This window comes from Macaca nemestrina, chromosome 2 (genome assembly GCF_043159975.1).
Source record: "Macaca nemestrina isolate mMacNem1 chromosome 2, mMacNem.hap1, whole genome shotgun sequence".
Classification (NCBI taxonomy): Eukaryota; Metazoa; Chordata; class Mammalia; order Primates; family Cercopithecidae; genus Macaca; species Macaca nemestrina.
In genome coordinates, this window is record NC_092126.1 from 109100346 (window position 1) to 109125373 (window position 25028).

The 25028-nt window shown below is 38.0% G+C and overlaps 1 protein-coding gene across 1 annotated transcript in view; it reads left to right on the forward strand.

The window, feature by feature from the left end:
• The window catches only part of LOC105480337 (SAC1 like phosphatidylinositide phosphatase), a 54157-nt gene extending 30084 nt beyond the window's left edge, over nt 1-24073 (forward strand). The window contains exons 9-20 of the mRNA XM_071091553.1: nt 694-779; nt 1561-1647; nt 2153-2221; nt 9610-9689; nt 10399-10497; nt 13581-13719; nt 15938-16007; nt 16123-16195; nt 16919-17012; nt 17130-17222; nt 17938-17995; nt 22192-24073. Of these exons, the coding sequence (XP_070947654.1) occupies nt 694-779; nt 1561-1647; nt 2153-2221; nt 9610-9689; nt 10399-10497; nt 13581-13719; nt 15938-16007; nt 16123-16195; nt 16919-17012; nt 17130-17222; nt 17938-17995; nt 22192-22328 (1085 nt within the window). The 3' untranslated portion in view covers nt 22329-24073. The remainder of the gene's footprint in view (nt 1-693; nt 780-1560; nt 1648-2152; nt 2222-9609; nt 9690-10398; nt 10498-13580; nt 13720-15937; nt 16008-16122; nt 16196-16918; nt 17013-17129; nt 17223-17937; nt 17996-22191) is intronic.
• The last annotated feature ends 955 nt before the right edge of the window (nt 24074-25028 follow it).

Below are 25028 nucleotides of genomic sequence, written 5' to 3' on the forward strand. Positions count from 1 at the left end.
GAGTTCGAGACCAGCCTGACCAACATGTAGAAACCCCATCTCTACTAAAAATACAAAAATTAGTGGGGCATGCTGGCGCATGCCTGTAATCCCAGCTACTTGAGAGGCTGAGGCAGGAGAATTTCTTGAACCCGGGAGGCAGAGGTTGTGGTGAGCCGAAATCGCGCCATTGCACTCCAGCCTGGGCAACAAGAGTGAAACTCCATCTCAAAAAATAAATAAATAAAAATAAAATGGCCTGTATTTACGTTGAGTATTGTGTTGTTACTAAGTATAATTACCTAAATTGATAGTGTTACCTTTCAAACTAGTATTTTTCAAATTAGGATCTATGGACATTTTCTCAGGGATCCTTGAGAATTTTTTTTTTTTTCTTTAAAAGATGTCTCAAGTTTGAGAAACACTATTTTAGAGGAATTTTGCATGTAGGAACAATCAGTGTATTTAAGAGCAACCAACTTCATCTGTTTATTAATAGGTTTTTATATTCCTCTTTAAGCCTGTTTAAAGTGAGCGAGCTTCTGTTAGTTTTCTGATCATGTATAATGAGTTTGTTTGAATTGTATTTTCATAATGACTTTTCCACTAATTTGAACTGACTTAGTTCTCTCCAAGTTAACCTGAATTAGTGGGTTTCTGAAGTGTTTCTTTACGTAATCAGTATAGTTAATTCTTAATTTTTTTTCTACTTAGGAATTGATTCTGAAGGCCATGCAGCTAACTTTGTAGAAACAGAACAAATTGTGCACTACAATGGGAGCAAAGCTTCATTTGTACAGGCAAGTTGTTAGTCTGTTAGGCAGTCAGTGAGTTGGCCTTTTCTGCTTGGATTATAATTTTCTGTCATGTTGAAATTTCCCTCTTTTGCCTTCCCCTCCGTTCTTATGTAATATTTTTATCTACAGAAAAAGTTCACCCAAAAAAGGAAAGTCCATTAATCTGGCACTAACCTACTGACATTTCCTGCCCTTAAATTAAATCCCTGGAGGAGAGGGTAGGCTAGGAGGTGCAAGGAGAGTTATGGAAATGGAGCCATCTGTCTGTTGAACCATTTACATGTATTCAGGGCAGTGATGATAGGACAAGCTGATGGCTTATGATTGACTTTACCTGCCACTGTGAGATGTCTCTTCTCTTGCCTTATGGAGTTGTGGACCACTTGCTGCTCCAGAGCGTTAGTGTCCAAATATATTCATATGTTGATAAACATATCCATTTGAAAATGAATAAAGCAATTTTCTAATTTTTTCATAATGCCAAATTATATAACAGATGTAACCTGTTAATTTTTACTCATAGATAAATGTAGAATTTCGGGGAAATAAAGAACTATCTACTACACAAATGCCGTGTATATAAAACTAGAAGGAGAAAAAGTTCTAAATGTTTTTTCATAAAATATGAACTTTAGGAGAGATACACGTGGATTTTTAAAATAGTTGGTAGGTTGTATTACTTTTTTCCCTGCATGTTCATTAATTTATATACCGCTGACAATAAGTAAGGTGAGAAAAACAAATATGTTTGTGTTTCTTTTCACATTTCTCTCTTTTCTTTTAGACTCGAGGATCAATACCTGTTTTCTGGTCCCAAAGACCAAACCTCAAGTACAAACCACTGCCACAGATCAGCAAAGCAGCAAATCACGTGTGTATGCCTTTTTTGTTGGCTAAAAATAGAAGCTTAATAGCATTATAATTTGCATGTAAAGAATGTATCTCCCCTAAATCAGCATTCAACATCTTTGAGGCTCTTCTTGGTTCTAGCACATAGTAAACCCCTAAACCAAAAGTTGTGTAGGTGGTATGTTAGAAATATAGAAAAACAAACTATGACTGAATGGCGTGGCAAGTAAGGATTTAAGAGATCTCAGTAAGATTTGTAAATTTATGCTTTTTAGAGTACTTAATATATTCCTCTGAGGTTGTACTCAGAATTAAAGTGGCAGTGTTGCAGCTCAGAGTAAAATAGCTTATGATTACTAGATGACATTTAGAATATCTAGAAGACATAGTTCACATCCTGACATCATTCTTTTGAATATAGAAATAAGACATTTAAGGAGGTCCTTTTAAAATATTATAAATATTTAAATTATATTTATAAATTACATAATGTACTCCAGTAAAATATGTAACTCTTTTCCCTCTAGATGGATGGTTTCCAAAGGCATTTTGATTCCCAAGTAATTATTTATGGAAAACAAGTTATAATCAATCTGGTATGTTTCTTATGTTTCTTGGGGTGGGGGCAGGGGAAACCTTAACTTTTTCTTGACAGAAAATTTACTATTTTAACCATTTTTAAGTGTACAGTTCAGTGGCATTAAGTAGTTCATAATGTGCAACCATCATCACTGTTCATTTCCACAACATTTCATCATACCAGACAGAAACTCTATCCATTAAATAATTAACTTCCTATTACCTCCCTCCCCACAGCCCCTGGTAATTCTATTTTACTTTCTGTCTCTCTGAATTTGTCTATTCTGAGTACCCCCATGTAAGTGGAATAATACAATATTTGTCTTTTTTAATGTTTTTAAGGTTCATCCATCTTGTAGCATGTATAGAATTTCATTCTTTTTTTAAGACCGAAGAATATTCCATTTTGTGTGTGTGTGTGTGTGTGTGTGTGTGTATAAACATTGGTGGTGTGCAAGGATCTGTTTGATTGAGTCCCCGTTTTCAGTTCTTTTAGGCTTTTACCTAGAAGTAGAATTGCTGGATCATATGGTGATTCTATGTTTGACTCTTTGAGGAACCACCATACTGCTTGCCATAGCGGCTGCACCATTTTGTATTCCCACCAGCAATACACCAGAGTTCCAGTTTCTTCATATCCTTGCTGACAATTGTTGTTTTCTGTTTTGTTTTGTTTGTGTGTGTGTGTGTGTGTGTATGAGTTTTTAATTATAGCCATCCTGATGGGTGTGGAGTGGTGTCTCGTGGTATTGAGTTGATTTACGTTTCTCTAATGATTTGTGTGATTTTGAGCATCTTTTCATGTGCTGATTGGCCATTTGTGTATCTTCTTTGGAGAAATGCCTACGTAAATCCTTTGGCTCTTTTTTAATCAGGTCGTTTTTGTTTCAGTTGTAGTCATTCTTAATGAAGTCTGGATATTTATCTCTTAGCAGACAGGTGCTTTACAAATATTTTCTCCCACTCTTTAGGTTGACTTCTTACTGTCTTGACAATGTCCTTGGGATACAAATTGTTTAAGTCCAGCTTATCTAGTTTTTCTTTTGTTGCCTCTGCTCTTGGTGTCAAATTCAAGAAATTGTCACCAAATCCAATAACATAAAGTTACCCCTATATTTTCTTCTTAAGAGTCTTTATGGTTTTAGATCTTACAGGCCTTTGGTCTGTTTTGAGTTAATGTTTTTTTTGTGTATGTGTGTCTGTGTATTACTTCTTATCACTGCACATGAGTTAATTTTTTGTATATAGTGTAGGGGTAAGGATCCAACTTCATTCTTTTGCATATGGATATCCAGTTTTCCCAGCACCATTTATAAAAGACTGTTCTTTTCCTTTGAATAGTCTGTCACCCTAATAAAACATCAGTTGAACACATATGTAAGGTCTTATCTTGACGCTCTGTTCTAGTCCATTGGTCTCTGTGTCTTTCCTTAGGACAGGATAACACTATTTTGGTTACTACAGCTTTGTGTAATAAGTTTTAAAATCAGGAAATGTGATAATTCCAACTTCCTTCCCCTTTTTCAAGATAATTTTGGCTACTTGAGATCCCTTGAGATTGCTTATGAATTTTAGGCTTGGTTTTTCTGTTTCTGCAAACAATGGCATTGAGATTTTAGTAGCAATTGCATTGAATTGACAGATTGATCACTTTGAATAGTACTGTTGTCTTAGTAATATTGTTTGTCAGTCCAGCAATGCAGATGTCTTTTCATTTATTTATATTTTAAAAAATTTCTTTCAGCAATATTTTGCAGTTTTCAGTGTACATGCATTTCACGTCCTTGTTTAAATTTATTTTTGAGTATTTATGCCTGAATGGTGCTTGTTTGTTTGTTTGTTTTGCTATTGTAAATGAAATTGTTTTTGTAGTTTCCTTTTTGGATATTTCATTGTTAGTATAGAGAAATGCAACTGATTATTGTGTCTTGATTTTTGTATGCTGCAACTTTGTTGAATTTATAATCTCCAATAGCTATTTTGCAGAATTTTTAGGATTTTCTGTATGTAAAATCATGTCATCTGTGAACAGAGATAATTTTATGCTTCCTTTCCAATTTGGATGCCTTTTATTTTTTTTTTCTTGCCTAATTGCTGTCGCTAGAACTACTAATACTATGTTGAACAGAAATTGTGAAAGCAAGTATCCTTGCCTTATTCCTTTTCTTAGGAGAAAAGCTTTTGGTCTTTCATCATTAAATATGATATTAGCTGTGGGTTTTTCACATAATGGCCTTTATGTTGAGGAACTTTTCTTCTTTTTCTAAGTTATCCAGTTGAATGTTTTTATCAAGAAGGAGTTGTTGAATTTTGTCAGATACTTTTCTGTATCAATCGAGATGCTTGTTTTTTTTCCTTCATTCTATGAATGTGGTGTATTATACTGATTGATTTTCGTATATTGAACCAGACTTACATTGTGGGAATAAATCCCTTTGGTCATGGTATATACTTTTTCAATGTGCTGCAGAATTTGGTGTGCTAGTGTTTGGTTGGGGATTTTTACATTAATATTCATAAAGGATATTGGCCTGTAGTTTTCTTTTCTTGTAATATCTTTGTCTAGTTTTGATATCAGGATAATCTTTACAGAATAAGTTAGAAAGTGTTCTCTCTTATTCATCTTTTTGGTAGAGTTTGAGGAAGACTGGTGTTAATTCTTTAAATTTTGGTAGAATTCACTGGTGAGTTCACTAGTAAAGCCATCTAGTCCAGGTTTTTCTTTGTTAGGAGACTTTTTTTTCTGTTTGTTTTCATTACTGATTCGATCTCCTTACTATGTATTGGTCTCTTTAGATTTTCTGTTTTTTTCATGATTCAGTTTTGGCAGATTATGTGTCTAGGAATTTGCCAATCTGGGTTATCCTACTTGTTGGCACACAGTTGTTCATAGTATTCTCTTAAATCCTTTTTATTTCTCAGAAATTGGTAGTAATGTCCATTGTCACTCCTGATTTTAGTAATTTAAGTCTTTTGTTTCGTTTTGGTCATTCTAGCTAAGAGTTTGTGAATTTTATTGATCTTTTCAAAGTTCAACTTTTAGTTTTATTGACTTTATTGTTTTTATATATTCTATTTTATTTATCTCTAATTCTTATTATTTCCTCTGGTAGCTTTGGGTTTAGTTTGATCTTCTTTTTCTTGTTCCTTAAAGTGTAAAATTAGGTTATTGCTTTGAGGTTTTCTTTTTTAATGTATGCATTTACAGCGAGAAATTTTCCTCAGCACTGTTTTTGCTTTATTTCATACATTTGGTATATTGTATTTTTGTTTTCATTTGTCTCAGGTATTTTCTAATTTCTCTTCCTGGGATTTTGTCTTTGAACCAGTGGTTCAGTACGTTGTTGGTTTTTCACGTTTGTGAAATTTCTAGTTTTCCTTCTATTCTTGATTTTTAGCTTTCTGTTGTGATCAGAATATATACTTAATGTGATTTGAATTTTTAAAAATGTGTTAAAACTTGTTTTGTGGCCTAGAGTATAGTTTGTCTTAGAGAATATTTCATGTGTACTTGTAAAAAATGTGTATTCTGCTGTTATTGGGTAGAGTAATATGTATGTGTCTGTTGGGTCTGATTGGCTTATGATGGTGTTTAATTTCTCTATTTTATTCTGTATTTGCTTATTCGTCTCTGTTTAATTGTTCTATTGTTGAAAGTAGGGTATTGAAGTTTCCTTTTTTTTTTTTGGAGACAGTCTCTGTTGCCCAGGCTAGAGTACAGTGGCGCGATCTCGGCTCACAGCAAGTTCCACCTCCCGGATTCACGCCATTCTCCTGCCTCAGCCTCCTGAGTAACTGGGACTATAGGCACCCGCCACCACGCCCAGCAAATTTTTTGTATTTTCAGTAGACACAGGGCTTCACTATTTAGCCAGGATGGTCTCAATCTCTTGACCTCGTGATCTGCTCGCCTCGGCCTCCCAGAGTGCTGGGATTACAGGCGTGAGCCACCGCACCCAGCCCCTACTATTGTTATATAATTTTCTGTGTCTCCCTTCAGTTCTGTCAGTGTGCTTAGTTACATCTTCAGGCTGTCATGGTTTGTTGCATATGTGTTTATAATTGTATCTTCTTGGAAAATTGACCATTTAATCAGTAAACAATGTTCTTTTTTTGTCTTTTGTAACAATATTTCACTTAGAGTGTATCTTGTCTGATACTAGTGTAGTTATTCCAGCTCTTTTTTGATTACTATTTGCACAAAATATGTTTTTTCGTCCTTTCTCTTTCAACCTGTATGTGTCTTTAGGTAGGTCTAAAATGAATCTCTCAGAGACAGCATGTAGTTAGATCATATTTTTTTTCCATTTTGCCGGTCTACTTATTTTTATTGGAGAGTTAATCCATTTACATTTAAAGTAATTACTGATAAGGATTTACTTCTGCTCTTTTGTTATTTGTTTTCTGTGTGTCTTTTAGCTTTTCGTTCCTCATTTCCTCCATTACTGTCTCTTACTGTGCTTAGTTGATTTTTTTTGGTAGTGATATATTTTGATTACTTTCTCATTTTCATTTGTGTATATTCTATAGCTGTTTTCTTTGTGGTTACCATGAGGATTACATATAATATCCTAATGTTATAAGTATCTAATTTGAATTGATACCAGAAGCATACAAAAGCTGTACTCCTGTAAAGCCTTCTTGCTTCCTTTTTATGTTAACATTTCAAATTGCATCTTTATATATTTTCAGTAACATAATTATTTTTATGCAATTGGCTCTTATTTGTGTATGTATGTATTTATTTTTTAGAGAACAGGTCTTGCTCTGTTGCCTAGGCTTGCATGCAGTGGCACGATCGTAGCTCTGTGTAATCTTGAACTCCTGGGCTGAAGGAGTTCATACTTCATACTTATGAAGAAGTTCATACTTCAGCTTCCTCAGCAGCTAGGACTACAGGCGCATACCACCATGCTTGGCTAATTTTTTTGTGTTTTTATAGAGATGGGGGTCTCACTATATTGCCCAGGCTGGTCTTGAACTCCTGACCTCAAGCCATCCTCTTGCCTCAGCCTACCAGAGCGCTAGGATTACAGATGTGAGCCACCATTCTGGACTGCATTTGACTTTTAAATCCTGTAGAAATAAGAAGTGAAGTTACAGACCAGGATTTCAATAATACTGGCTTTTATATTTGCCCTTGTCTTTACCTTTTTGGATTTTTTTTTTTTTTTTTTTTTTTTTTTTTTTGAGATGGAGTCTCATTCTGTCACCCAGGCTGGAGTACAGTGGCACAATCTTGGCTCACTGCAACCTCTGCTTCATGGGTTCAAGCGATTCTCCTGCCTCAGCCTCCCGAGTAGCTGGATTACAGGTGTGTGCCACCACACCCAGCTAATTTTTTTTATTTTTGGTAGAGACAAGGTTTCACCATGTTGGCCAGGCTGGTCTCAAACTCCTGACCTCAAGTGATCTGCCCACCTCAGCCTCCCAAAGTGCTGGGATTATAGGCGTGAGCTTCTACGTCAAGCCTGTTGGAAATTTTTATATCTCTCTATGGCTGCAAGTTACTGTGTAGCATACTTTCATTTCAACCTGAAGGACTCCCTTTAGCATTTCTTATAGATTGGGTTTAATGATAATAAACTACCTCAGGTTTTGTTTATCTATGAATGTCTTAATTTTTCCTTCATTTTTAACGGACGTTTTACCAGATACAGAATTCTTGGTTGACAGTTTTTCTTCTTCCAGCATTTAAAATATATGATCCCACTGTCTTCCAGCCTCCAAGATTTCTGATGAGAAATTGGCGGATAATCCTGTTGAGAATCTCTTGTGTGTGATGAGTCTCCTCTCTCTTGCTGCTTTTCAGGATTCTGTTTTTGTCTTTCAACTATGTGATTATAATGTTTTTGGTGTGGGTCTCCTTAGAGTTCAGAGCTTTGGTTTGTAGATTCATATGTTTCATCACATTTGGGAAGGTTTTGGCTATTTTTTTTTTCTTCAAATCTCTCTCCTCCTTTCTCTCTCTCTTCCTGGAATTCCCATAGTGCTAAATATTTTATTTCACTTTTTGTGCTCTTTTGCTGCAGAATTATTTTTTGGCTTCTTATAATAATTTTTCTGTCTTTGTTGATATCCTCATTTTGTTTGTGTATTGTTTTCCTGATTTCTTTTAGTTCTTTGTCTGTGTTTCCCCTTAGCTCTTTGTTTTTAAGACAGTTGCTTTAAAGTATTTGTCTAATAAGTCTAGTCTAGTAAGTCTAGTCTAATAAGTCTAGTCTTTATCTAATAAGCCAAGTCCTGTCTTGGCTTCCACAGGAACAATTTCTGTCAATTTCTTATGTTCCATTGAGTGAGCCATTTTTTTCTGTTTATTTGTGTACCTGTGATTTTTTTTTTAATTGTATGTTTGATTATTATGATATCATAACTCTGGAAGTCAGAGTCTCCTTTTCCCCTAGGGTTTGCTGGGAGTTTTTTGTTTTATTTGATTGTTAAAGACTCTACTAATCCTTTTTTTTTTTTTCTTGAGACTTTTCGGAACTATTTTTGCCAAAACTGTTTCTTATTGTGTATGTTCACTGAGGTCTGTTCCTTTTGCTTATGTTCAGCTGTTTTGACAAGTTTCATTGAATTCCAAGAACTGAAATAGACAGACAAAAAAGGAAAGCAAAAATGAGAGAACAACCCTGTCCCCCATTCTTTGCAGACTTGTTGTATGCTGGGACAGTCCTTTACTGATTAGCCAGGCTTGCTGTGAGCCTAGGGATCAGTCTGTGGTGAAGGTTTAAGGTCTTCTCAGGACTCTTCTGAGCATGCATCTTGCCTGGTTGTGTGGGTGGCCTTCAAAACTCCTTCATATACATGGCTGCTTTTGAAAGTCCTAATTTCCCAAAGAATATCACCCAGCTTCTTCTCCAGTCTTTAAATGGTCTATTATATGTTTCCATACAGGATATTTTGCCTCAGGCATCCATTGATTTATATTCCTCTTGTAGCTTTTACAAGCAGTGGTCACCACTTTTACTGCTCGTGTTCAGAGATATGTGGGACAGAGACCAGTTAGTCCTTCATGTTAGAACAGAGGTCCACAATTATTTGCAGATAAGGTCTGGTCTGCCTCCTCTAGTTTGATGAGGAGAACTAAGAACCAGGTTATTCCCATGTAAGACTAAGATTGTCACCACTCTGGGGAGGGGCTGGGTCAAGGACAAGTTAAATGCCACAAAACTTTCCCACCATTTTGAAAGTGACTTTTTCTTTATTGGGTGCTTGGGTAGGTTACTATAAAACCTTTGATCTTTTTTTAGAGCTCCTACAAAGTTGGCTCAGACAGCTTCTGGGATTTTTTTATGTTTCTGTGGGAGAATGAGAGCTTAGAGCTTCCTACTTTGTCCTTTTTCTGATGTCACTCTCTCCTTTGAAATTAACTGAAAACTATGGTGTTTGAAATTTTTTACAGATTAACCAGAAGGGCTCAGAGAAGCCACTTGAGCAGACATTTGCAACAATGGTGTCTTCTTTGGGAAGTGGAATGATGAGGTACCTCACTAGAAATCTGTTGCAGATCTTTTCACATGAGATGTGCACTTACATATGTGCATGATTACATAGAGCTCACTAGACATGTATTTCAGCTTGCATATTTTTCGATAGATCAGAGCATGATATTTTGTTGGCTTGAAATTTCTGTAGCATTAAATTATGTTGCAGAATAACTTCTTTTCAGTCGAGTTTTGAGTTTAGTCTCTGATTCAGATTCCCTCATTGAGGCTTTGTGCCCCAGAGAGTTTCCATAGGTCATACTTTGCCACTAGAATTGTCTTGAGGAATTTGGACTAAGGCCTCTTTGCAGGGCATACCTGATTGCTGTACTTGAGCTTACTTCACTAAGCATTTGTTGTGTTTCTCCTCTACTCCTTGCTGAGGGCCCCCAGAAGAACATGTGAGGATAGACATATGCATGTATTTTGTATTTTCATGTATACATATATATATATATATATATATATATATATATGCTCATATCATATATATATATATTTTCCTCTGATAGGTGTGAGCATGAGAAGGGGTGTGTGTGTGCATGTAGTATATGTATAGTGATAAACCCAGAGTGAAGGAGGTTCTAGTATTCCCAAGAAATATGTATGCACTGATATAAAGGGGAAAATCAGCTTATGAAGGTATTATTAATAGAAGGAAAATGAATGATCTCTGGTCGGTTTCTGAATATCTTTTCTTTTGGTAGATACATTGCCTTTGACTTCCATAAGGAATGTAAAAATATGAGATGGGATCGACTAAGTATTTTATTGGATCAGGTAGCAGAAATGCAAGATGAATTAAGGTAAGCTATATTATTTCCTTAAGGAGGCAGAGAGAAGAGGTATATATATCAGTCATATTTTATTATGCATCATCCAGCAGACTTATAAATACAGTTCACTGGATTGTCATTGCTTATCTATACTGTTTTATTATTTTTAATTTCTTTACTGGAAAGATGAGACTTGGTGACTTCAAAATATTTTTAAATTCTTAAAAATGACCCAAGGCCAGGTATCTTCATATATTTATAAATTATCTACCACACATTTACAAATTTTTATATAATTGAACTTGGTTTACTAATATCTTATATTGTTGTTTCCACTAGACATTCTATCACAAGTATTTTGTTGTTAACCTGTACAGTGTCTGTAATGATAGGGTTTAATGGCTTTTCTGTATTGTTTTGTCATAACGTAGTTCTAAAGAAGTGCTTTTCTTCACCCTGAGCACCTGGTTTATTTCCTTTCCTCTTTCTATCATGAAAGATTGTGGTGCCATGAATCATTATAGATATTTTACATCTGTTAAATCTTTTTATTTCTTTAAAAAATTCTTCAGAGTAGGATTGATGGATCAAAAGTCTGAATGTCTTTACAGTACTATATTATCATACTGGTTCAGGTTTACCATACTCGGTGCGCGTCAGTCTTTACTGATTTAAAAGCCAGAAGAAGGAATCTGTTAACCATACTATCATTTTCTTCTGCCTATGTGTGATAGTTGTAAACCTGCCAACCCAAATGCACTTTTTAATTTGTTACACAATAATATAGTAAAACCTCTTTGATAGATATTTGCTCAGTTCTCAAAAATGTCTTTTTATATACATTAGGTAATCAACTACAGTTATTTAAATCTGCTTTTTTTCTGTGAGGTTTTGTCACGAACACAGAAGGGAAATTGACCTACTGTTGTTGGGCCATTAGAGAAAACATTGGCTGGGCCCGGCATGTTGTTGGAGGAGGTGGTTCCTTGGGTTCACCCATTAACTGCTGCCATGCAGGAGTGTAAGAAAGAAGGAGGGTTGACTCCAGAGTTTGTGTTCGTTGCCGTTCACCGTGGTCCACAGGGAGAGCAGAGCTTTCACTGGTGACTCTCAGATGATCTCTTGAGACTTTTTTCTAGGGGTTTTTGGGGTAGTGGAAAGAATCTGGGCTTTGGAGTCCAACACACCTTGATTTGAATTTAAGTTTTTCTCTTAGTAGTAATATGACCCAGGGCCACTTAGTTACTATCTTCAGACTTTGGTTTCTTCATTTGTAAAGTAGAGATGATAACTTACTGTATAGTTTAAGCAATAATATTTATAACATATCTGGGATTTTATAAGTATTAATGGGGTACAAACACACATATACACCCTTGCACACATATGTATGTACACCAACTCTAAACGAACCTTACCAATTCTGCATGATCCATATGTAGATTTTTCATCCTAACACATTCTTCCAGGGTCTTGTTCCTGAGGTCATGATTTGTATTTAGTCCTTGATGAATCTGTTGCATTTTCTTCCTCCTCTTGGATTTTGGAAAATAATTTCAGTAGTTAATATTATCCAGTATTCATTGTATGCTGTGTTCCATACACTGTGCTAAGTACTTTATGTGCATTATGTGTTGTCTCATTCAAACCTTAGAGAAGCCTAATGGTGGTGCTGCTGTTACCTCCATTTTGTGGATGAATAAGCTTACTATTTAAAGTTCTACAGTTAGTAAGTTGCATATGATGCTAAAGCTAGCAAACAGATTGTTTGCTTCCTGAATCCATATTCTTAACCAGCACACTGTGTGTTGTCAGATTTTTGAATTCATAGAATTATCAAGGAGCTTGTTAAAGAAAACATGGGAACTGGTAACTGTGGTTGGTTGCAGTACAGAGATTTGGGTGTTTAAGGGGAGAAAGGGAAACTGATTTTTCAAATAATACCCAATTATACTTTATAAATCTTGTACTGTTTGCATGTATCACCCATTTAAGAATTTTTTTTTTTTTTTGGCCGGGGGCTGTGGCTCTCGCCTGTAATCCCAGCGCTTTGGGAACCCAAGGCAGACGGATCACCTGAGGTCAGGAGTTCAAGACCAGCCTGGCCAACATGGTGAAACCCCATCTGTACTAAAAATATAAAAATTAGCCGGGCATGGTGGTGGGTGCCTGTAATCACATCTACTCAGGAGGCCGAGGCAGGAGAATCACTTGAACCTGGAAGGCAGAGGTTGGAGTGAGCTGAGATCACACCACTGTGCTCCAGTCTGGGCAACAGAGGGAGATTCCCTCTCAAAAAAAAAAAAAGAATTTTTGAAAGTATTAAAAAAAATTTTTTTTTTTTAAATTTAGATACAGAATATCGCTCTGTCACCCAGGCTGGAGTGCAGTGGTGTGGTCATAGTTCACTGCAGCCTTTAACCCTTGGGCTCAAGTGATCCTCCCACTTTAGCCTTCTGACTATATACAGGTATGCACCACCATGCCTGGCTAAGTTTTTGTTCTTTTAGAGGCAGGGACTTGTTATGTTGCCCAGGCTGGTCTTGAACTCCTAAGCTCAAGTAATCCTTCCACCTCAGCCTCCCAAGTAGCTGGGATTACAGGCATGCGCCACCACGCCCAGCTAAAAGTATTTTTAATGCAAAATATTCAATCCTTGCCTCAGAGATTCTGATTCAGTTGATCTCAAGGCCAGGAATCTTTTTTCACAAGCAATCCAGAGGATTCTAAAGATAGTATATGAATCATAAAACCCTGATATCCAGGGATATAGTTGGAATAATAATGTTAGAGGAAACCCTCATCTGGCTTTGGGAAACATGATCGATTTGCACAACCACCTTTTTAATACTCTTAACTCTATTTTTCACATCTTTGGGGTGAGATGATCTCTAATCTTCAGCCATATTTTGGATGGGGGACTGTTTTGCCTCAGCCATTTAGACTTCTTTTTGGTCTAGGATAATCACATATGCCTGACTACACATTCCTATCTGACCTTTTAATTTACAGTTTTCAATAACGTCACTGAAATGAGACCCATGTTGTAAGAGTTAAGTCCTTAGTAAATCTGACCTCTTTGGTATGAGAGTGTTTATACAAATATGTTTTAGTTATTTTCTAGTGGACTCTGCTGGCCAGGTGGTGGCAAACCAGGAAGGCGTGTTCCGAAGCAATTGCATGGATTGTCTAGATAGAACCAATGTGATCCAGAGTTTGTTAGCTCGTCGTTCACTTCAGGCCCAACTTCAGGTGCGAATGCTTTTTTTTTTTTTTTAATTGAAAAACAACACAGCAGAAAATTAAACATCATCTTCAAAACCCAGTAACATAAAATATTCACATTGCCCCCACCCTAACCCAGCTCTTTTTATTTTTGTGTCTTGCCCATGGATGTCACATTTTCCATAACTATGGTCAGTCTATGTATGCACAGTTTTCACTTTTGCCATTTTCCCTTAGCATTTATGTAATCACAGTTTCTGATGGTTGTATTGTTGTGCTGTAATTTACTAAGCCATTCAGATTGCTACATTTTTAGTTTATAAATAACACTGTAGAGAATGCATCTGTATATGTTATTATTAACTGGAATTATTTCCTTCATGTTAATTCCTAGTAGAATTACTGGGTTAAAGAGAATACATATATTATTTTCCAAGAGGGTCATTCCAGTTTACACTGACACCAGCAATGAATAAGTAAATCCATTTCATTGAACTCTTTCCAGCATTTGATATTTTAATTTTAATTTTTTTTGTTTTTCCTTGAGACGGGGTCTGGCTCTGTTGCCCAGGCTGGAGTGCAGTGGCGCAATCTCGGCTTGCTGCAACCGCTGCCTCCTGGGCTCAAACCATCATACCTACTCAGCCTCCCACAAAGCTGGGGCTACAGGCGTGTGTCACCACGCCTGGCTAATTTTTGTATTTTTTGTAGAGACAGAGTTTCACCATGTTGCCTAAGTTGGTCTCAAACCCCTGGGCTCAAGCCGTCTACCTGCCTCCGTCCCAAAGTGCTGGGATTATAGGCTTGAGCCACTGTGTCTAGCCTCTTTTTTTTCTATTTCATTAGTACAAAAGTAGCACCTCAAGATTGTTTCTATTTATCTTTCTCTTATTACTAGCAAGGGATATTGACTCCAAAGTAAAAAGTTTCTGACACAGCTTTGCTTTATCACTAGACTATGCTGATGAGAAAAATAGTTTTTTTTCTTCTGTGTATATTTGGAATGAAAAAGACGTAGAGCCCCAATTTCTAAATCACATTGGCATTTGTTGTGAGGGGCAGACAAAATGCATACCACATGGTTTCCTGTTCAGGGAATTAGTAAGCATTCAACTTTATTTCTGACAATTGTATGATACCGAGAAAGAAATTATGGAGGTAAAATACCCCCTTCAGAATGAATGCTTCGTGAATCTTGAAGTCGCACCTGCTAGAGGAGTGCTGTCCCTGTTGGAATAGTCTGTAGTTTGTATTGTGCTATGTCCTTGTCTGTTGGAAGGTCTTCTGAGTGTATTTTTTAATAGAAACAATATTAGGAATGGTTTGGTTCCATGGCTGATTAACCAAAACTTACTTGACTAGGTTCTGCAATCCATATTTTACAATTTTACATGCTATATATAGTATTATGAAACTTAACCAACCTTCAGAGAGTGGGGGCAGGAGCCTCGCCAGCAGCTTTGCCTGCTAGTGTAGGGGCTATCTACTTGTGCCTCTCCACGTCCGCCAGTGAAGGCAGAGTTCTTACCCAGCTAAAGGTCACCAAGGTGGCTCCTGTGCTGTGTCTGAGGGTGGGAATAACTCCTTCTGAGGTAGAGATGAGGTGTCATCTGAGGTAAGCAATGAAGATGGTGGTTCTCAGAGGTGATGGTCTGAGACAAGGTGGGGACCCCTCATCTGTGGTTTGTGGTCTCCAAAGGGGAGTCCATAGAAGGGATTCAGGGGGCCCAGCAACCCCGGGATATTCTTTGTGAAGGTCTGTGTGTGTGTATGTATTTTTGGGGAGGTAGATTAGGTGGCATTCATCAGATTCTCAAAGGTCCCTGGGACAGAGGGTAAGGTTGGGGTGACTCAGGGGTGAAGAAGTTGAAGGATGATGCATATGAGGTGATCTCAAGGGGGTAGAAGCAGTGGAAGATTAGGGGTGAGAGGGAGGAAGTAGCGGCTGGAATCCTACAGCTGCTTTCACTCTCCCTCCTGACACACTCTCTGAATATAGTCCTGCTGCTGTCCCTCAAGGGAGTGCAGGAGCTGCAAGGCAAAGGTGCCCTCAGGAGAGGCTTTACAGTCTGCCCTGGGCAGGAGACGGCTGCTGCAAGCTGGGGCTCCCTGTAGACAACAGACACTTCTGGCCTGCATCCAGCAACCAGGAACCATGAGATACAATTTGGGGGCTGCTTTTTCTTCCTAAATCATGTCTGCTAAAATCTATTACACATAAATCTGGGTGTGGTTTTTATTCCAGAGACTAGGAGTTTTGCATGTGGGACAAAAGCTTGAAGAACAAGATGAATTTGAGAAGATTTACAAAAATGGTAGGTCATTTCTTTAATATAGACAGAGTTGCTCAAATTTTGAAATAAATTAATATTCTGGATTTAGAACTTTGTCATCTTAATCGTTATCAGCTATTTTCACTTTTTTCTACAGCCTGGGCTGACAACGCAAATGCCTGTGCCAAGCAATATGCGGGAACTGGTGCCTTGAAGACTGACTTTACCAGGCAAGCCGTGCTTTTAAAATAGCGTTCCACATCAGTAGTTCACAGTCCTGGAGCTTTTAAAAATCACCTGGGCAGCTCTCAGACAACAGCAGCAACAGCAGCAAATCTCCAGCGTCTGGGCTTCACTTGAGGCCTGTGGAGTCAGGATTTCTGGGAGATGAGGCCCAGGTTCTGGTGTGTTCTTAGCCACCCTGGGAGATTCTGATGCTTGGGGAGGGGTGAGAGCCACCGCTCCACAGTGCTTCTCAGACCTTACTGTGTACCAGAAGCACCAGTCTTGAGATGTGCCTCTAAAAAGCACCCAGGTGATGCTGATGCTGCTTTCAAAGACCACACTGAGTAATGAGGAATTAGAACATTTTGAATGTATTATGCATGCGGTGGCTGTTTTTCTGCTGTGTGGATTCCCTGGGAGCAGAATAAGATTTCTAGTCTCTGCTTTGCTGTGTCCTACCACTTAACCTGGGCTGTGTATTTCTCTTCATATTTCTTGTCTTTGCAACTGGAATTAGTGTGTTTCTTTGTGCCTCCTTTGGTAATATTTTAGAAAGAAAATAGGTATTTCTTGGACCTACAAGTGATTTCTTTTGTGAAGTATCTATATCTTCAGCGTTAGTTTTTAAAATCTGTCACTCATTTCTATACCTTATGCTTATTGACCATAAAACAGTGTGAGAATTCAGTGTACAAACCTGTAACTTAAAATTTAACCTCTTTAACCAGAACTGGAAAGAGAACTCATTTGGGACTTCTAATGGATGGCTGGAACTCAATGATACGATATTATAAGAACAACTTTTCCGATGGATTTAGACAAGTAAGTTTGTATTTGATGCTTTCCTGGCATTAGGCGGTTGTCTCTTTGCATCGTTCATCACTAATGTTATCTCACACTGAGTTTGGTGAGTTACTAATTTCTTCCTTTCTGTTCTAGGATTCCATAGACTTATTTCTTGGAAACTATTCAGTGGATGAATTAGAATCTCATAGTCCTTTAAGTGTTCCAAGGGATTGGAAATTCCTGGCTGTAAGAAACCATTTTGTATTTTTCAAGTTTTTAAAAGCATTGTGTCTGAAGGTATAGATGGTTTCAGTCTCCTTAATTTAAAACGTTATATGTTGTTTATATTTCATTACATGAAATATAAATACTTAAGTTTTCCAAAGAGGTCAGGCTGAGGAGTACAGTAACTGTGGAGCATTTGTTTTCTTTTCCTCAGAGTGTCTCACACATGCTTTTCGTGTGATGTCACATAAGCAAAGGGGAAGTGGAAGGTTTCTCATTTCAGGAAAACTTCAGTTCTTTTACATTGAGGGAATTGCCAGAGACAAACTTGTTACATGGAAGGCAAGGTTTATTTTTGATGCTTCTCTCCTTTTTGACTTCTCCGTTCACCAGACTCTGCAAGAGCCTCTCTGGATTTTCTTTCCAGTGGGTCAAGTGCCCTGGAATGGAAGGGAGACCTAGTGTTCTAGGTTCTCATCTGGGCATCCTCCTTACATTTAGCACTCTTTGGCTTGGAGCAAAAGCATGCTTCTTCCGATCTTACCACTTTCCCCATCTAAAGTCTAGGGCAGTTGTGATTGAACCCATAAATAATAATGTTTTGTTGACAAAAGATACTGTGTGTATTAGTTGACAGATGAGGTTTTTTCTTTTCCCAAGCAATGCATGCACAACTGATTTTGCAGCCATTGGTTAGCATTCTTAAATGATTATCTCTTTCTGTTGTCTTTTCCAGTTGCCTATTATCATGGTTGTTGCCTTTTCAATGTGCATTATCTGTTTGCTGATGGCTGGTAAGTCAGCTCCACACATTCTTCCATTTGTTTCTTAGTTAGAATGTTGACCTTTCTTTTACAACATCTTAAGTTTTTGAGTTCACTGAACACTTGATGTTTCCCTATTAAATTTAATGGGTAAAGTGGAGTAGATGAAATTAGTCATTAGATGTGACAGGAAGAAAAATAACATACCTAGTAGTTTGATGGGTTTTTTTTTAAACCTCAGATTTCAAAAACATGTTTTTCTTATTACTGTGAACCAATAAGTATCTGAGACAGGTCTCAGTTCAGAGGCTTAAGTTACCAAGGTTGAGAACCTGCCCAGGAAAAAGAGACACAAGCTACGGTAGGATCAGTATCTTGTGCTTTTTCCAAAGAGAGTTTTGAGGACTTCAGTATTAAATGGTGAAACAGTGTACAGGAGGGGAAGGAGGAATGGAAACAAAAGGGGAGGGTAGGTAGTGAGATAAGTGGTCACATTCTTGTGAGGCTTTGATTAGCACTCACTGAATCCACATTACATGTGAAAGGAGAGGGTAGAGGAACAGTCAATTATGCATTCATCTCCCGCTCAGTAAATCTGTGTTTTATGTAAGACAAAGTAAACGTAGAGTAGAGGGAGAAGTCAAGTCTGCATTTGTTTTGGGGTGGGCGGAGGAATGATTTTCTAGTCTTTGTCCCTTACCTGTGAAAATAAACTGTTAATTTACAATGTCAGGGTGAGGGAGATTCGACAGGACTGTCTTTTAGGGTAAAGATTTTGGGGCCCACATGGAATTTGCTTGTGACAGTTTGTGAGGGTGGCCATCTGGGAGGATATGTGGCCAACTGTCTTTGCAGCTGTCTACTTAGGAACAAAAGGAGGGTAGTTTTGTGAGACTCAGTTCCCAAGTTTAACTTTTCTCTTTGGCATAGTAAATTTGGAGTCCTGAGATTTTATTTTCCTTTCACATTACCAAAGTAATACATAGTAATTGTAGAAAACACACGTAGGCAGAAAAGGAGAAAATATTATTTATCATCATACCTTTGAGAGAGAAGCTCACCACTCTTAACATTTTGATGTTTTAATATTTATAAGTGTCTCTTTTTTCAGAGGTGAGATACATATTTTCATTATCTGCTTTTTTTCACTAAGCAGTATGTTTTCCCATGTTCTTAATTGCTAATGGCTGCAAAGTATTCCATTTATAGAATGTATAGTCTAACCAACTCAAATAATGTTAATGGATTAAGATATTACTTATCATTAAATTTTTTTTTTTTTTTTTTTTTTTTTTTTTTGAGACGGAGTCTCGCTCTGTCGCCCAGGCTGGAGTGCAGTGGCCTGATCTCAGCTCATTGCAAGCTCCGCCTCCCGGGTTCACGCCATTCTCCTGCCTCAGCCTCCCGAGTAGCTGGGACTACAGGCGCCCGCCACCTCGCCCGGCTAGTTTTTTGTAGTTTTAGTAGAGACGGGGTTTCACTGTGTTCACCAGGATGGTCTCGATCTCCTGACCTCGTGATCCACCCGTCTCGGCCTCCCAAAGTGCTGGGATTACAGGCTTGAGCCACCGCGCCCGGCCTACTTATCATTAAATTTTAATAGGTTGAGAGTAAAATTGCCTAAGAACCTGAGTGGACAAGGTCTTTACTGGTTTTGTTTTTTCTCCTAATATTTTGCTATGTTACTGAGTTAATAAAGCATTTAAGATTAAAGTGTGAAGAATGTATTCTTTATTCTCCTTTGAGTAATGTCCTGTATTTTGGAGGTTTAAGTCTGAGACTTGGTGTATTGTACCTTGGAGGTGCAATCCTAGTCACTCTGAAAGAAAAGGCACCTTCCAGCCTTCATCCTCTATCCTGAATTCATTGAGCCAACCTCTTCTTGCCTGTCTGAATTCCACCATCCTCAGGGCACCATTCATACGCTCCCCTCTCACAGAGTGTCTCTCCCACACGGAAGTCTTCACCTTCTATCTGAATTTCCACAGCACTCCTGGTCCTCTCTCCCAGCACTTTCCTCTTTTAACCTCCTTAATACATAGGGAGTTATTTTTCAGAGGTAGTATACCTCTTTGGTGTACCTGACATACCCAGTGTGTATTTGTTTTTGGATGGTAATGATTTGCATACTTGTTTGTCTTTTTCACTGGATCAGCAACTTTTTGAGGGTCTGTGTCTTACTCATTGCTTTGTCCAGGATATAGTAAACCCTCAGTAAATGTTTGCTGAATTAAGGACTCTTACTCCACCACCACCACTAATTCTGTCACCTTTTTGATAGGGAGGCTCAGTTACCTGTTCGTCTCGGTATTCCTCTCAGTGCTCAGCCCTGTAGACAGTTGTGATGTAGTTTTGACTAAATGCTGAAATGTTGAGTAGGGGGAAAGAGCCATCTTACTATTATTATAGTTAGCAAAATTTTTCTGTAAAGAGCAGGTAGTAAATATTTTTGCCTTTATGGATGGTGTGTGGTCTCTGCTGCACATTGTTTGTTTTTGTGTTTATAACCATTTAAAAATGTAAAAACCATTCTTACCTTACAATACAAAAACAGGTTGAGACATAGGCATTGCCCGGGACGTGACTGCGGGTTTTGGGGCAGGAAGGAAGAGGCAGCATGTGCAGGTTCCTCAGCGGCCAGCCCTGCTCTAATTTTCTCTCTAGATCCTCTGCCTTCTTTCCTGAAAACATACCCAGTGGGTGCCATTTTTGGGGAGCCACTGTACTGTTAAATTAGTTAATTTTGTTGTTCTGACTATACCCACATTTACCTAAAGAACCTCTGGGGAGGCAGGAAAGTCAAGACCAAGGGCTCTGCCTGAATAAAACAGATGATTCCTTTAGGGTGTGTCCAGCAGAGTGGCCAATAAGGAACTGCCCTTTTTTTGTCCAAGAAGAATTTTAAAACTCAGAGCCATGAAAATTAGCAGTTATGCAAATTTGAGTATATTTTGCATAAAAAGAGATTGGATGCTGTGGATAGTAACATCTCATGTCAGTTAATTGTTATAACGAACTTTGTGACATTTGGGTGTGGCAATATCTGATTTCTAGCTCCTGCTGTGGTTTTCAAAGAGAATAGAAAACAAATGTAGCATGATCTCTGAGGGCTTGTTAGGAAAGAGTCTGGAGACTGGTTTCTTCCCTGGTGTGCTCTCTCACTGGCCGTTATTCCCTGTATGTGTTTCTCCGTCTGCAGATGAGGCCAGTACTGTTGCAGAGAGAGAAGCTATTCTCTAGGTTCAGCTATTCAAGGAGTAAAACAAAGCAGATCTTTGCCCATTGGCCTGCTGCTAACCTTTACGAACTTCGGACTTTGGAAAATGCGTATCAGCAGAGTTGGGCTAAATATGTCATTCAAATATGTTATTGGCTGGGTGCTGTGGTGTGTGCCTATAGTCCCAGCTACTCAGGAGGCTGAAACGGGAGGATCAGTTGAGCCCAGGAGTTCTGGTCTGTAGTGTGCTATGCTGATCGGATGTCCGCACTAAGTTCAGCATCAATATGGTGACCTCTTTGAGCAGGAGATCACCAGGTTGCCTAAGGAATGGTGAACCAGTACAGGTCGGAAACAGCAGGACAAAACTTTCGTGCTGATCAGTAGTGGAATCGTGCTTGTGAATAGCCACTGCACCGTAGCCTGGGCAACACAGCAAGACCCCATCTCTAAAGCAAATGTTACTGACTTTTGTTTTATATATTTATGTATGTGCAAAAAATACCCTACAAAATATATATAACTTCAGAAAAGTTTTGGATAACTTATGTTTGGTATTCATAACTTATGAATATTAAAATTTTTTGTGCAGGTATTTTGATAATAGCTCATATCTGTTACAGAACTATAAATTAAACAATAGTTTTTTGTATTATTAAAATATACTAAAAGTGATTATTATTTGTATAATATATGAAATCTTTTAGTCCAGTGGTTCTCAAAGTGTAGCCTCTTGATCGGTAGCATCAGCATCACCTGGGAACTAGGAACTTGCTGGAATGCAGATTCTTGGGGCTCAACAGTTGATGCTTTATCAAGCCCTGCAGAAGATTCTGGTACTAGCCAGGGTTTGAGAACCACCGGTTTAAACCTTAATTAAGAGGTTCTTATATTTTTGCTGTGAATGTGCTAGTAAACTTTAATGTTGCCAAAATGTGCTAAACAGCTGAAAACTGGGTCTGATATCAACAAATGCCTTATTTAGCTTTTTGTTTCTTAATATCAACAGGTGACACTTGGACAGAAACACTGGCCTATGTGCTCTTCTGGGGAGTTGCAAGCATTGGAACATTTTTTATCATTCTTTACAATGGCAAAGATTTTGTTGATGCTCCCAGACTGGTCCAGAAGGAAAAGATAGACTGAATTTGTATTTGTGGAAAGCGGCTTGGCTTGGAAGATTCCATTGTGCAGAACTGGAGTCTTTACTGACCCGCTTTCCACATCAGCCCAAGGTCTTTTTAATGCCTTTATCCAAAAGCACATCTTGTGCTCCGTGCAGGATGATGACAGAATTGATCTGATGTTACTGCCTTGATGGTCTCTTTGCTATTGGGACAGTTAGATTTATAATTTGAAGCTATTCTGTAATTAAAATATAACCTGAATTCAGCTTGCAGAATGGAAGCTGAATCTGTTCATTGGATTCTATTGATTGTCAGTTTAATCAGCTGTTGCAGAATAAGTAATATATTTTAAAAACCTAGCTCCTTTCATTATTTAAAACAGTAAAATTATTTTTGTAGCTCAGTTTCATTATTGTCCTTGTAGAAGCAGTCACTGTTAGCAGGCATACTTTTCCACACATCTTTGGACTTTTCTTAAAAGTTCAGTAATAAGCTAACTGTGTTTATAAAATGTAAGTCTCTTACAGACATCAAGTAGTTTGATGAGACAGTCTGTGACTTCATGATAGGAAAGAGGAGGGGATGTGGTCTGGGGTTCTTTTAAAGTCTCTGGTGGGCTGCCTCATGACTTTAATCAGCTTGAGCTGCCAGTGCACCAGCAGTTTAGATGTGATGAGAGAATTCAGATATACTTTATCTTTTTAAAAAAGTGTAAATAAAATCAAATAATGTAAAGTCTATCTCTTATGCTAGAGGTCCAAAGCCACCTCTGTTTTAAAGATTGCCCCAGTGTGGAAGATGCCCATGACTGGTCAGCTACTTCCTCCTGTACATTTTGGTTTCTTTGAGGGTCAGTCATTGAGACATGCAGGCCTCTGAGAGGGTCTTGTTCTAAATTTCATATTGCACTTGGGGGGCAACAGCTGCTTTTCCACGCATGGTACTCTTGATGCTTTTCACTCTGTCAAGGATTTTGTTGGCTGTCAATAAATGTGTCTAAAACTTAGTGCTTCCAGGTAGTTATAGTTCTCCAAATCAAGGACCAACTTAAACATTAATTTATGTGCAAAAACAAACCTGAAAAATATGCTTCGGAAACTGTGCATAGTTCTAATTGTAAGTCAGATTGTATATTCAAATTGTAATTAAGAGATTTAAATATTAGAACAGTATGTAAGGTAGTATAATTACCACTATTTTAAAACAATTCAATTAAACACTGCTACAATATTTCAGTGTTGTGCTTGAAAATATGTACAGTTTTTTTCCAATATTAATACCTTATGTTGTCCTTAAATATTTCTAAAAGCGCCTTTATTTCAGCATTACCTTTTTTTCATCATTATCTTTTGTAAAACATTGATACAAGTTGTTACTTTTAGAAACTCTAAAGGAAATAATAGCTGGAAAACCCTTTGTAGCTTAAAATCAGTCATTAAACTCACAATAGGGTAAGTAAATATAGCCACCTGTTAACATGTAAATAAGCATAATGTGTTCCAAAGATGGAATATTGAAACTTAGTTCATGTCTGCTGTAAAATATTATTTAAATGCTGCTGGGCATTTCACTTAAAGAACTTAATGTCAACAACTACAACAAAGACCAAATCTGAGCTGCTAATGTGGCTGCTTTGTAGGGAATGGACTAATCAGTGTGTTAGATCTTAAGGTATCAGTATTTCAGAATCCTGCGACGATTTTATTTCTAAATTCATGTACTGTATGTCCATAAGTGAAAATAAAATGTCATATTCTTTTCTAACTACTGTTGGTATCATTCATGTACTTTGAAAGTGATGTTTTTCTTTTTGATCTTAGAATATTAAAAATCATGCAGAGTGATACGGTTTGGCTCTGTGTCCCCACCCACCCAAATCTCATCTTAAATTGTACCTGGTGGGAAGTAGTTGGATCATGGGGGATGGTTTCCCCCATGCCATTCTCATCAGTTCTCACGAGGTCTGATGGTTTAAAAGTGTTTGGCATTTACCCCCTCGCTCGCTCGCTCTCCTGCCACCATGTAAGACGTGCTTTGCTTCCCCTTCACCTTCTGCCATGATGGTAAGTTTTGTGAGGCCTCCCCAGCCATGCAGAACTGTGAGTCAAACCTCTTTTCTTTATATATTACCCAGTCTCAGGTAGTTCTTTACAGCAGTGTGAAAACAAACTAATACACAAAGCAATGCATGATCATCATAGAAAAATTGGAGTAAGCAAGCAAATCAGTAGCTTCTGCAATCTTGCTTTCCAGTTACCATCACTTAAGAAATTTTGTATCTCCTTATAGTTATTTTTTTTAGTTACAGAGAAACCCAGGGAAATACTTAAATGTAATGTCTATAAAAAGGTGTCCCCCACCTTCAAACTGTGATTTGTTTTTCAAAATGCTATGAATCCCAGCTGATGTGGGAAAATATTGCTTGTTAGAAAATGACACCTTCACAGGAAGGTGTCAGCATGAGGGAAATAGTGATGTGAACACATTGGTACCTAGTGATGGCAGCAGTGGGCTGTCTGAAGTGGCTGCTGCCATTGTGCCGGCCTTGGCAGGGAGATGTGAGTGGTGACGGCAGGAGGGGCTGCAGGGGCAGCAGTAATGATGGTGAGACCCCTGTGCCTCATGTTCCCTGTGCCCTGTGTCCCTGCGGCAGCCGACTGCACCGCCCCCACCCCTGTATGGCTGAGTGGGTCCTGCCTCCAGGCCCGGAGCCACCACT